General features: G+C 38.9%; 1 protein-coding gene across 7 annotated transcripts in view; it reads right to left on the bottom strand.

Annotated features, from left to right (window-relative positions):
• GREB1L (GREB1 like retinoic acid receptor coactivator) overlaps window positions 1-13,936 on the bottom strand; it is a 144,006-nt gene that overhangs the window by 29,200 nt on the left and 100,870 nt on the right. For 5 of the 7 annotated variants that reach the window (XM_051609713.1, XM_051609714.1, XM_051609716.1 and 2 more), the window contains 6 exons: window positions 13,716-13,901; window positions 8,102-8,428; window positions 7,122-7,250; window positions 6,298-6,432; window positions 2,908-3,105; window positions 948-1,128 (listed from right to left, as the gene is read on the bottom strand). In XM_051609713.1, the coding sequence (XP_051465673.1) occupies window positions 948-1,128; window positions 2,908-3,105; window positions 6,298-6,432; window positions 7,122-7,250; window positions 8,102-8,428; window positions 13,716-13,901 (1,156 nt within the window). The remainder of the gene's footprint in view (window positions 1-947; window positions 1,129-2,907; window positions 3,106-6,297; window positions 6,433-7,121; window positions 7,251-8,101; window positions 8,429-13,715; window positions 13,902-13,936) is intronic. The other 2 variants (XM_051609718.1, XM_051609717.1) reach the window with 2 other exon arrangements.

Here is a 13,936-nt window from a genome sequence, read left to right as displayed (position 1 = left end):
GGATGGAGGGAGCAGAAAATGAACCAAAGATTATTAAATCCTTCTCACTGAGAAACACTGTTGCATGAGCTGTGGGGTGAGAATACAGCAACAATTTTACAAAATCCAGTGGACTTTCCAGGGTAAAACAACTATTTCTAAACGACCAGGGAACATCACAGTCTCTGATTTACAGCTCCTGGAATTATCTTCACCTCCAGGTTATTAAAGAATTCCAAATTCACTGTACAGCAAGGAGAGTAACAAAAATGTGATGCTGGAGATAAGGCAGGAAGAATGTTCCTTTTACTTATTTTCAGTTGTCCTTCAAGGAAGGTATTTTGCTTATTTTAAAAAGAGCAGAATAATTAGCTTTGGTCATTTATAACTTTTTCCATAGAAAAGTTGTAATTCACAGTGAAAAAATGCTGCACGTGTGTATGTGTGGTATTCAGATCTAATGCTGCCTGAATCCAACACAACCATTTTTTTAAATCCTTTTCTTGCAGTAGCTAGGGCATTTTTCAGAAGATACGAAGAGTTAAATGCCTGTAAATTCTTACATTAAAAACAATACTATGATCAAGGATAAAAACAAGAATTAAAACATGAATGGCTTGTGAACATGGAAGAGATTTGGGTTTGAGTAGGGAAAAAGGGTGGGAATAGCAAAAAGACAAGAGGAACAAAGCCTGTTTTCCAGGACTTCAGTGCCATAGCACTTACCCCCACAAACAGGTTTTGTTAGGGATCCAAGAATACAAAACTAGTCTCACCCAACTTCAACTGAATTAGAATTAGTTATCAAATATCATAGGCAAGCAAAAATTATTATTTCTGATTTTGAGGCACAAAATGCCTTGGGCCTAGAGAAAACACTGGGTGTCTAAGATGGAAAGTCTTTTAAATAATTTAACTGAAAAGTACTGGAAGAGGCTAGTTTTCCTTTAGTAGATTGAAGCAGCTACCTTGTTAAATCCATGTGGGCATTGTCATGAACTAGCACAAACAGTGTGTAGGGATTCTGCTTCACTCGTCTCATGAAAACTTCAAATTTTGTTTGAATCTCATTGTCCAGCCGAACCACATATTTCTCAGCCCTCTGATATGCTGTCCCATTGTCTTCTAGGCCCAAGTCAACCAGGACACCTGTCAGAAAGAACACAACACAAATCTTTTCCTTTGAGTGCACCCGAAAAATGAAGTGTCAACAGCAGGTCGCCGCTTGCCCACCAATATTAGGAATCAGACAAATCACTGACAAGCCCTAGTAAGAAGGTGATTATCCAAATGCATTTTTTTCTCACAGCTGGGATGGAAATGTGCTTCTTGGCTTCTGGATTTCCTCCCTAAAGTGCCTGCAGACCTTTCAAAGACCTCTCACGTTACCAAAAAGGTAAAAAAAAAAGTAAAATCAGACCTCCACAAAAAGTTCCAGAGCAGCACTCAGTTGGCCATGCTCCATGATCCTAGGCCAAACTTGCCCACATTTAGCTAATATATTAATCCTGCTTGAGTCACAAGAAGTTATCCTGACCTTTCCTTTTTGCAAAAAGCATAAATTTACATATACTATCATTTATTGTTTTTTTCACGCCGTGCTTCAACTTTTGTGTCAATACAACTACTCTCTAGCAGTCTTTGTAATGATTGATTGTCATCAAAGTCATAAAGCAGGCATGACAGCTATCACAGAGTATGGCTTTGCACACTATTTGAATTAAAGAAGTAGCAACAAGCTACTATGAAATGTGGGTCACAATGAATTTTACAGGGTCTTAATGATTTTAAAAAAAACTTTAAAGAAGTCAACTAAACCCCCTTCATTATAAAAAAAACAAAATTAAATAAATGTGAAACACTGTTAACCAGAAAACCTCTGGGACAAAATGGAACAAAAAAAGTTATGTTAGAAAGGAAACAAAAGCCTGATCTTCAACAAAACTATTTTATTCTTTCCATTTAACTAGGAAAATAGTACAAAGAAGAGATAAAAATTGCATAGACCACAATACTGACCAATATCAGGGCATATCTGCACAATGAAAAAGTGTGGGATTGTTTAGTTCAGAGCAGAAAATAAGAGGAAAAAAAGCCACTCACAGACACATTACACATATTCATACTTTTCAAATTCAAGGTATTAGTAAATAAAAATGAAAGCAGAGAAAAAATGTTCAGCTAATAAAGAAAAAATCCTAAACACACAACTATCCTTAGGCCTTGATTACATCCAGCTACCAGAGATCAAGAGCTAAAAAGGACAAGACTGTTACACAGATAGTCCTCAGTATTATTAGACAGTAATTTTCTTATGCTTTTCTGGACACGTCAGACAGTAACAAAGTGGATAATAGAGGTCATTCTCCAGGGGGACATACTCCTGGATATAAGCAGTCCACCAAAGCTTTCTTGTTCCTCCTGAAGCACTTGATACCAGCCATGGCCACCACAGAACCTCGAACAAGAAAACTCCCCATCTGAGGCAGCATGGCAATTATTTTGTGCCAATGTTAATATATTACTCAGGCATTTAACTTCCTAACAAGAGAGCTTCCTGCACGTGCATCTGTCCTAACACATGGAAGCATATGCACACATGTGCCTAGAACAAATGGCACTAATGCTAGGGGATAAAAGACATGAACAGTCACACTTGCTCATCCCCTCTCTGTTTTGACAGGGAATACTTCTCCAGGTCAGCCTGCATGAACATGGAAATTGTTCTGACACTTACATGGTACAGTTTGTGACCAGTTTATGAAAGGAAGGTATTTTTAATTCATCTATGCTACCGACTAACGGAGTTAATACTGGACATGCAAAACAAAGATTGCAGCAACTTACTTCTCCATTTATACCAGATATGATTTGATTCCATCACACACTTTGGTTTAACAGTCTCTTTTCCCCTCCCCTCCCTTTTACCTGATTGTCGAATCCGTTGAAGAGTCTGCTGCACAAGGACTTCCGAGCGGGGAACTATAACGATGAAGTCTACTTTGCTGAAGTGGCCCAGGTCCAGGCTCTGATTGCCACTGTCTGCTATAGCACAAACCTGGGACAAGAGCTTTCTGGCAACTGTAAGCTGTGGCTGGTAAATTTGGAAGGTATCAACATCCAAATCTAGAGTGTGTTTGTTTGAAAAAGAAAACAAAACACAACAAGAAACAGGTTTACTTTCCCACCCCCCCAATAAACATTACCCTCCAAATAGCCTACCCTCTATTACAAGAAGAAAAATCACTCACCAGAGTAAATTCCAACACTGGAGAGCTGGGTCCAGATCACAAATGTCAACTTTCTTTTTTTGAATAAAATGTGGTAACATCAGATGATCTCAAGTACAGCACTGCCCATTTTTTAACCACCCTCAGTGCTTTGAGGACTTTTAACAGCACAACCCAAGGAAACCTCAATGCCAACATAGCGAAATGCATTCCACTTTAAAAAATGTATATATATATATATATTTTTTATATATACATAAAAGATGTGTATGGGTGCATATATAGAAAGCATATATGTACACACACACAGACATCTAATGGTCTCCTGAAACTTGCTGTTTTCCTTCAGGAGCTTTCCTCCATCACTCCTGCTGGGAGAACCAGCCATGGGTGTTCAGGTTGCTGTGCTCAGGGCACCATGGGATGAGCACACCCATTAATCTGAGGAAACTGAGACTGTACTGATAATACTGCCAAAAAGACTCTAACAGGACACCAGGTCAGTTGGGAGTTGATTTATACATCATCTCTGTTCTGAAGCATTGAGTCCCACCCCAAGTCATGACTGAGACAGCTGTATGTCAATATACTGACTGATAGTAATAGATGCTGGGAAGGGAAGATGAGAAATGTACCCAGGCAATGAATCTCAATGACTAGGGGGAGGGGATTTATTTATTTGGAGGTTTTTTTATTTTTACCAAAATTTAAGTCTTAGATTTATTTGAACTTAATAAATGTGAATGTAACACTAGCTGCAGAGAACTGGTGGACTGGAGCTTTTGTCTCTATAGACAGATACCACAGCATTCATGTTTCCTCAAAGAAAAAGCACGTTCCCGTATTTCAGTATTTCCAGTAGGTAAATCCTATGCCAAACAATCAATGTTTCTCTAGCCCCTGAATATTTTCCACTTGCAGATTACCCAACTGAATCCTATAATGACATTACAGTTTTTGTTTGGCACTTTTTTCTACTATGAATTAATTCTGATTAATGGACTGCTTATCATAAAAATTGCCTAGGGTAAATTTCTTTTAAAAACAAATAAAACCCCTCAAACTACTGCACATTTAGTACACAAAACTACTTTTGCTTTTTAAAGTAATAAGCCACTTTATAAAATCTTACCATTTAGAGGAAAATTGGAAGGTGTTTGTGGTGAAAACCTGGTATGTTAGCTACCTACAGACCCATGTGTGTTTGTAGGTGTGCACTTATCTCCTGCTCATGGCAGAAAGGTCCCTCTCGCTGCCTAAGGCAGGAGGACTTACCTGTCCTTTTTTTATTTAGGCAGATTTCCAGTAGCTTCAACCAGAGTACAGCCATATTACAGAGAGAAAATTACCTCAGAGTAATCGTTTGAGAAAACATGAAGGTTTAAAAAAGCACTGCTGTGCATCGTTATGTAGTAAGAACAAAAAAATAATAATCAGAATATTATTTTCCCCTTCAAATTACTCCTGAGGGGAAGCTCAAGACTTGTCCTTCTGGGACTTCCAAAACAAAGCATCTGGCAGCCATCCTAACATGATCTTCTGATCCATGTAGAGACTATAAGCCACCTTACTTTAATTCAGATCAAATACTGAGCTGATTAATTTAAACTAACTAATGTGAACCAAGATCAGAGCTTTCTTTCACAGGGAAAAAGCTTCACTGGAGGTTGAACTTGCTTTGATACTACACCTAAAAGAATATCAGTTTTCATGGCACTGATCACCAAGCAGCTGAATACAAGCCAGCAGTGTGCCCAGGTGACCAACAAGGCCAACAGAAGGCTTGTATTAGAAATAGTGTGGCCAGCAGGACTAGGGAAGTGATCCTCTCTCTGTACTCAGCACTAGTGAGGCATCACCTCGAGTACTGTGTTCAGTTCTGGGCATGTCAGTACATAAAAGACATTGAGGTGCTGGAGCGGGTGCAGAGAAGAGCAACTAGGCTGGAGAAAGGCCTAGAGAACAAGTCTTACAAAGAGCAGCTGAGGGAACTGGGGCTGTTTAATGCAAAGAAAAGGAGGCTGAGGGGAGACTTTATTGCTCTCCACAACTACCTCAAAGGACATTGTAGAGATGTAGGTGCTGGTCTCTTCTCCCAAGTAAATAGTGATAAGACAAGAAGGGAATGGCCTAAAGCTGCAGAAGAGGAGGTTAAGGCTGGACATTAGGAATTTTTTTTTCTCTGAAAGGGTTGCCAGGCATTGGAACAAGCTGCCCAGAGAGGTGGTTGAGTCACCATCCCTGGATGTGTTTAAAAGTCATATAGATGGTACCTGGGGATATGGTTTAGGGGTGAACATGGTAGAGCAGGGTTAAAGGCTGGACTTGATGATCTTAAAGGTCTTTTCCAACCTAAATTATTCTATGATTCTGTGGCAGCTCAGTGTATCTTTCAGCATTACTGTCATGTGGAAAGGAAAGTCTGGTTAAAACTCTGAATAGTGAAATAATTCCAAAATGGGAATATTATATTTAGCAATTTTAGGCAGGTAATTCTAGCTTGTATTTTGCAACTCATCACAATAATCTGAGTAAGACAGATCTCAAATAAGCAAATTATAGATTACACTTGCCTAGTACTTCAAGTCCAAGATGCTAAACTCTTTCCCTAAAAGTTTAAGCCTCAGGGCACAAGTGTGTAGCAGATACTATTGCCATTTTACATATGTAAAGTCAGGAATATAAAAAGTCAAGATATAGGAGGACACCTGCGGAGATCAGAATGATGACACAGTTCCCCTCTGCCTTAAGACCAAGGTTATACAACTTTTCTAGGCACAAAAGGTGAGAAGAGTCCACACTGTCATTGTTACAAAGGAGTATCTTCTCTACTCCACTTAGTACAGGACAGAAGACCACATATTTTAGTTTAGGAATTCTAAAACAGGGGAGGAAACATTGCTGAAGTTTAATAAAGAGATTTTTTGTCTGAGAGACTGCTGCTTTGCTACATCCAGCTAGCAGTATTAATATCTGAAGGTTGGCACACCGACTGAAGCTGTGCCTTCAGGCTCTTCTGAGGCACATGCACTTTGACATTTAATAAACTATTAACTTATTTCATATCTTGCATGTAAAAAAAAATTACCTGGTTCTTGCGTAGAAACCATGGCAATTGCCTCCTGAGATGACACACACTCACTAACATCTCCATTAAAAGGAATAATGACACTTTCCCCTCTTTGCTGTAGCATCTTCTCCAGCAATTTGTCCAAATCATCACCTAGATAAGAATTAACAACATCAAATTATGTGGAAGCTGTTTCAGGCACCTGATGCAGAACATTACTTACACACATTCTCACAAAGCTGATGTCAAACCTGTGAAGGGGTAGGGGACTAGAGATACAGGGAAGAGAGGGAGGGTGAATGTTTTTCTCTTTTATTTACCGATTTGCCAGCTGAATGAATTAAAAAAAAAAAAAGAAACCACAGCTGAATAATTTAATCTCTGTGCCTTTACATCTTAGCAGTGACATCTAATGATTACAAAGAAATACACACTATAAAACAGGCTCTAAAACCTGTGCTAAAAGCACAAACAGGAAAAGACTCATGCACTTACGGGTAACCTGCCATCACATTCAGCAGGATATTAAGTGTTTAAAGTGTTTTGCCACAGGATGAGTAACTCACACTGCACGGCTGAAGGAGAAGAGCATTTCTTCACATGCAGGGAATGGAGAGAGGGAAAGAATGCCTCTCAGTGGAGGGGTGCACTTTTAACTGCTGAACAGGATAGACACTGTGGGAAACGGTTTTTCTTCTTCCCCACATAAGTCTAAACAAAATGCCTTTTAAGTCAGCAAAGGCCTTCTGCTGGTTATTCCCCGTGGCATCAGCTCGCAGCAGACACCCACCTTTAAGAAATTATTATCTTGGTTGGAAATTGTGTTTCTTAGGATCACTCACCTAAAGATGTATTTTTGAAATGTGATGCCAGGAAACTAACTTTCCCTGTGATGAGCTCGTAACTGATCTCCTTTAAAAATTCACTGGTGGTAAGCATGCTTTCTGCAAGTGCCCTAGATTGATACTGACCTGGAGAAGAGGGGGTAAAAAGCAAGGGAATATTTAATACAGTGTACTATCAACACAACCTTTTCTTCCTAGAGATGGGGGGGCACGCTGGTCTTTGGTCATGGATCACCACAGCCTTTACCCAGTAGACTGAGAGGAGTCTCAAGTCTATTTTGTTAGTGATAGGAGAATTATCAGTTTATCAAATCCTTGTAGGCTGTTGCGTAATAGTTTTGAACACTTGGGTGACAAATGAAATGCAAAATAAGTACTCGTATCTCAGATGGAATGGAAGACTCTGGATACATATTAAAAACTAATTAACCCTGGTGTGAAAAAAAAAAAAGTGAAAAATTGACATTACTTATTTATCTGCCTACAAAAGAAAGATGACTAGTCAAAATTAACTTTGATCCAGACACATTCATGCACATACAAACATCACAGACAGTCAACATTTTAGAATTTGAAAATCAGTGTGGTAAAAAGGATAAAAAGCATGTTCTGTTTTACAGTGGTCTGCAGAAGATTGACATGTCAAATAGCACAGTTGTTACACAAAACTGAGAAAGACAACCCAACTATTTTGTCTCTGGGCCACTCCAAGATATTTTCTAAGGGAGCCACACAAACAGTGAAGTTTCAGGCCTCTCAAGGAATAGAAATGTCTAGCCTGCAGCTAGTTTTCTGGATTCTCATGGATGTCAGTACTCCAAGTCTTGATGGAGGAACAGTAAACTGTGAGACTGCAGTGTGACAATACAAAGGAGAATAAAAAGTACAAAAGGGATTTAAAATCTGGAACAACAACCCAAGAAAATTAATTTGGCAGAATTGTACTGATGTTTGAAGCATACTGCAAACATACTCACCTAGGACTACTACACAGAATTCATTTCCTCTTATCTTTGACGCACAAATGGCAACAACATAATCTGGTAGCTTTTGCTGATGTTTCATTTCATTGAGAGACCTCAAGGTCTCTGAGATGCCCTCTGCCAGCGAGTTCTGGGTAACAACCACATGCACCAGGTCCCGGGACACACTGGCGATTAACCTAGCAAGCCAAGGGAGTTGACCTGGTGACACAGAGATACACTGTGTGCTCATTTGCAAGGATCTCTCTCTCAGAGTGAACTCCTGCATAGCTTTCAACATGATCTGTTCAAATTCTTCCCTCAGGGGTATCTGGTCAGGACCTACATTGAAAACAAACAAACACAAGAACAGTATCTCATATCAAAATGTTACTGAACCAGGGATAATTACGTGTCTGTCTTGATTGACAAGCTCCTTTGCCATATTTTTTTATGTTTACATTTTTACCTTTACAAAACCCACTCATGTCTCAGGGGATATGTACTCATATGGCATATTCTTGCTTATTCTATTAGAAGTCTCTCTCTCCCACCATTTCCTTTTATTTATTTATTTATTTATTTTTAATTATGTATTCCCTCTTACTCCTAGCTTTTCTGCCTTCAGAAACTGATGGGACAAACAAGAGAGTGGGAAAACGTGCCTTTCGCCTGGAACAGAAGGATTAATCATGTAGTCTCCATATGTTTTTATAGCAGAAAACCCAAATGCTTATCCTTGCAGTCTGATCACAGTCATGCAGTATAATAAAGTCTGTGAAGTGGCCTTCATTTTGCTTTTTCTCATAATACATATGAGTAAACTAAGCATGGATGCAAATAAACATGTTTAATCTCTTTTTTCCTTTAGTTAAATTAGTTTAATTTAGCAAATCTTCAAACTCCTAACATTAAGATGGATATGCAGCTTTAGATCTATATTCCCCAGAATTTGTAAACAGTATTGTGAACTTGAACTGGAAAACAGAAATACAAGCTATTTAGCACCAGTCCCCCAGCTCGGTTCCCATTAACAATTTGCTCAGTAAGATTTGTCTCACTGTCAATGACACTGGAGAACAGATGAAAAATAGTCATGGATGTAGAGTAAAAAGTAACTGTGGTTTAAATTTCCAGGATCCTAGGTCAGTGCCAAAGGAGACAGCTTCATGCATCAGCAGCTTGCTTTCCTGTGACAAAAACTGAGGCTTAAATACCAGAGATATGGGAAGTGCTGGGGTTGGGTTTTCTGTTTTCTTTAAGAGGCAAAGAAAACAAGCAAAATGGGCAGTGAAAAAAAAGGAAACAAAGGTTGTGTGAGAAGCAGGGCAGGGAGTGTGGGTAAAGAACCTGAAATACATAATCTGTTAAAACTGTTGCCTGTTGTCATTTTGCCTTTTTGAGAAGTAACATACGGAGAGTGTCACCACCCAAATCTCACAGGATGATAGGATAACTATAGACTTGTAAATGCAAATTTATTTTCATTTTTATGGAAATCAGAACGTATTTACAAGTCTAATTTAACTCAGTATGGGTGTAATACTCTCCCTATAGTTTTTTAGAAAATATATTCTCCCTTCTAATACAGCATCATGTATTCTAGATCTTTGAACATCTTAAACAGAAAAAATAGACATTTATTAATAAAGAGATGAATCATCTTCTGTGGAAATGAACTGTATCTACAACATACCAGCCACAACACAGAAGATGTTATACACTAAAAGAAATAAAAGCAAGTTTTTGATGAATTGTGGGAGGTTACTTAAGAGACTGGCTCTAGAGACAGGGATCACCATGAATCCAAGAAAATAAAAGCTACCACACAAATTCAAAAAATTCTGTATGACCACACACAGAATTTCATGCAGATTATTTCTACGACAGAAACTAAAAAATAAAGTTAATTATCAGAAAGGCTTTGATAAGGGAATATTCTGAAAATAGTGTTTAATACCACAGCTGGCTCACAGCAGTCTTTCTCCACAACTATCCAGAAAAACAACAAAATGAAAATCAGATGAGATAGAAGACAAAATTATAGACATTTCAACAATTTCATAAACACATATACAGGAATCTGTCCAGCTTAAAAGAGAGTATTTGGAAGCTTCTCCACAGAAATGTGTAGGCAAAGGATCACCTTGATTTCAGAATATGAAACTGCAAAAAGAATAATACTACATAAAATTCATAGCTGGGAAAGACCTTACTAACATAGTCGGGCTTCCAAAGGCACCTACAGTTTAAGACAACATATCCAAATGCCATCCATTTCTGGTAAACACACTTCATGGTCCATCCCACAGAGAACTACCTCCTCCAACCACCTAAGACTGGGGGAATTTCTGGAATAATCTCTTGCTTCGGGTGTCTGAATACGTCTTTCACTGAAGTCAGAGGCTTGTTCCTGCCTTAAGTTTGGATATGCATACAGTTATGGCAGCTACAAAACACCTCTTGGTGTCAGAGCATACACACAGGCAAAGTGATTTAGATGTACCACAACAAGACAGAGGGAGAATTATTTTAAAATTCTAAATTGGTAACTAAGAAAGAGTCTAGAAATCCCCTCCAGCTGAAAAACCAAAACACAGACCTTAGCACTGTGTAGGATGAGGTTCTGTTTGTAGACACGGTAGCGCAAGAGTAAAAAGCAGATTATTACAAATGATAGAATGTAACCCATACTACAAATATGGTCATTTTGAGGTATAAAAAGAAAGCTTGAGAATACTTCACTATGAATGCTGCCAAAGATAACAAACGTGAAATCTGAGTAAGTACAGAAGACAGACCATAAAAAATCCACTGAAATCAAACATATCTCTTAATCTTTTTTACTTATTCTGTTATCATAGTCAGTGGAACTTATTTATAGCAGTGCTGTGCTTACAGCCACAGTTTTAACTGTGTATAGTCTTCATAGAATCATAGAACCATTTATGTTGGAAAAGACCCTTAAGATCATCGAGTCCAAACTTTAACCCAGAAGTGTCAAGTCCACCACTAAACCATGTCTCTCAGCACCGCATCTACATGTCTTTTAAATACCTCCAGGAATGGTGACTCCACCACTTCCCTGGGCAGCCTGTTCCAGCACCTGAGAACCCTTTCAGTAAAGAAATGTCTCATAATATCTAAACCTCCCCTGGTACAACTTGAGGCTGCTTCCTCTTGTCCTGTTGCTTGTTTCAAGGGAGAAGAGACCAACCCCCACCTCACTACAACATCCTTTCAGGTAGTTGCAGAGTGTTAAGGTCTCTCCTCAGCCTCCATTTCTCCAGGCTAAGCAACCCCAGCTCCCTCAGATGCTTCTCATAAGACTCCAGATGCTTCACCAGCTTCATTGCCCTTCTCTCTATTCACTCTAGCACCTCAATGTCCTTCTTGTAGCAAAGGGCCCAACACAATACTCAAGGTGCAGCCTCACCACTCCTGAGTACAGGGGGACAATGGTGGGTTTAAAATAAAAGTGTCAAAAATCCAGTTATTTTGCTTGCTTTGACTTGTAATACCATTGTGAGATTGCTCAGTCAATTTCTGGAAACACAACAGCATTATCCTACAATAACGTTGCCATAATCCTACAGGAAAACTGAAAAGAATTCTCAGATACAGCTTTTTTCCACAGGAAAAGGAGCACTTTCATAAATAATATTCTTCTGATCTGTGATCACAATCAGCTGCAAACATATTTTGTACAAGTAGTAAGATCTTAAAAAATTATCTGAAACCCAGTATCTATTTTATTCTTTTGCCTGCTTTTTTATCTTTGCCTTCACCTTACTCTTCACAACACACTCTGGAGGAGAGAATAATCTTTTAGTCCTACTTTCTCTAGAAAAGAAGAGACTCACATGAATAAACTGTTAATTTATGTGTATATTCATCTCTTCTCCTCATCAAATACTTCTGAAGCTGACTGCCCTCCAACCACCTTTAATCTGTTGTGATTTTACAAAATAGGATAAGGGCTACAGTTCAGTGCAACCGTCACAAATTCAACCTTATAAAGCTTGTTGCAATATTCAAACATCCAACACGTTTTGAAGCCTGTGCTCTGCAGAATGTTTTTATTTTTTACCTCATTAGGCTTTTTCATCTCACAGTGCTGGTGCCCATCTCCACACAAGGCCAAATGGAAAAATCTTCAGCTTTACACAGCTAAGAACAAAAGCCAAACTAAACACTTGCTAATAAGGGAACTTCTTTACACTGAAGGCACCGTGCTCGCTAGACAAAGCTCAGCTCAGCTCCAGAAGCTTTTCACAAAGCCTCCTCTAGTTTGCAGCATGTATAGACTTGCTGCATCCATCTGAGGTTGGATTTGCTCATGCAGTGTGGTTCACTGACTTGATAGGTTTCAACAGATAATTTCTTTTTAATTGGCAATGCTGTATCAGCCAGCTGTATGTTTCTCTGAAGGAAATTCACAAGCTGCCTTCAAGTTCAATCCAGAACTGTCTGAGGCAGCTGGTTTTAACATGCAGACTCTACAGAACTTCCAATGAAGATAAAAATCTCAAGTAATAGGTTTAAGCCCACTGAGAGAAGTGCATCAGAAAAACATTCAGCTTGTAAAAAATAAAGGAACTCTCTGTCAGCTCTAACCTGACATCTAATGAACTACTAAGGCAGAGAATGATAAATAAAGCAAACAGGTCAGTATTACAACACGGACGATGACTTCCTTCCTCTCTGTAACAGTACTGCATCAACAGAGAGCAGCAAATCTTAAGAACATGTGGGTTAAACCTGCAAATGATAGGGTTATCACCAGTTGTGCTTCTTCTGAAATATCTGCACGTTTCATATCATTATGTATTGCAGATGGCCTAGTGGAAACATAGTACAGGAAAGCAGGGTGCTCTTCACAAAAGTCATTTCACACTCCTCTATGATACGCAGCATCTTTTCAAATTAAGACAGACTGCTGTGAGAAGTTTCCCAACATTATCTTGCATCCCTGGAAGTGTTCAAGGCCAGGTTGGCTGGGGCTCTGAGCAACCTCACCTAGTGGGAGGTGTCCCTGCCCATGCAGGGTGGTTGGAACTAAGTGATCTTTAAGGTCCCTTCCAACTTAAAACATTCTATGATCCTGTAATTATTCTTTCACTTCTAAAACCTTACTGCTAAGATTGCTGCAAACAATCCATTCAAAAACATTTACAAGAATGAGTAATTCACTGAGTCACTTGCCTTAGTCTGAATAACAAATGTGGTTTTCATGTAAACTGTGCTGTCACCAAAACAATCATGACCATCACACATCTGCCAGCATTTGTCACCAAACTGAATAAAACAGATCGAGTGTCCTTAGAAGGAGCTGTGATAACTGATGGTTTGATACCCTAAGCAAATGAGTTATCTGCATTGCAAATCGATTTTCACAAAGGTGACCTGGTCAATCCCCATATGGAGAGCAGAAGCAGCCTTTAAATTCACTTGACTTCCTCAGTGTGATGAACAGAGCAGCTAAGTAACACACGCTAGATGGAGCCACTTACCTCTTCCAGGCACAAAAATAGCCAGAAAATTGGCTCTTAAACGGACATAAAGAGGGTGGAAAGAAAAAACATAGTCACAAATAAAAAAACACAAGTGCTTAAGACAAATTGCTTACCTAGTTGCACGAGATACTGAATAGTTAAAAGTATCATATTCTCCACACTTAGCAGCTGACTGCTGGTCAAACCCAAGAGATCCAAATCTTTATTTTCCAGCTGTGGAATCTTGTAGCAATTCACCAGCAAGGGACTTACAACAATATCACCGACATTTCCATAGAAATAAGGTAAAGTGCCATAACCTTTGAAAAAACAAACAAACAAACAAAAAAAACAA

Source organism: Apus apus, chromosome 2 (genome assembly GCF_020740795.1).
Source record: "Apus apus isolate bApuApu2 chromosome 2, bApuApu2.pri.cur, whole genome shotgun sequence".
Classification (NCBI taxonomy): domain Eukaryota; kingdom Metazoa; phylum Chordata; class Aves; order Apodiformes; family Apodidae; genus Apus; species Apus apus.
The sequence above is the reverse complement of the archived record's forward strand: the minus strand, read 5'-3'. Positions and strand labels throughout refer to the sequence as shown.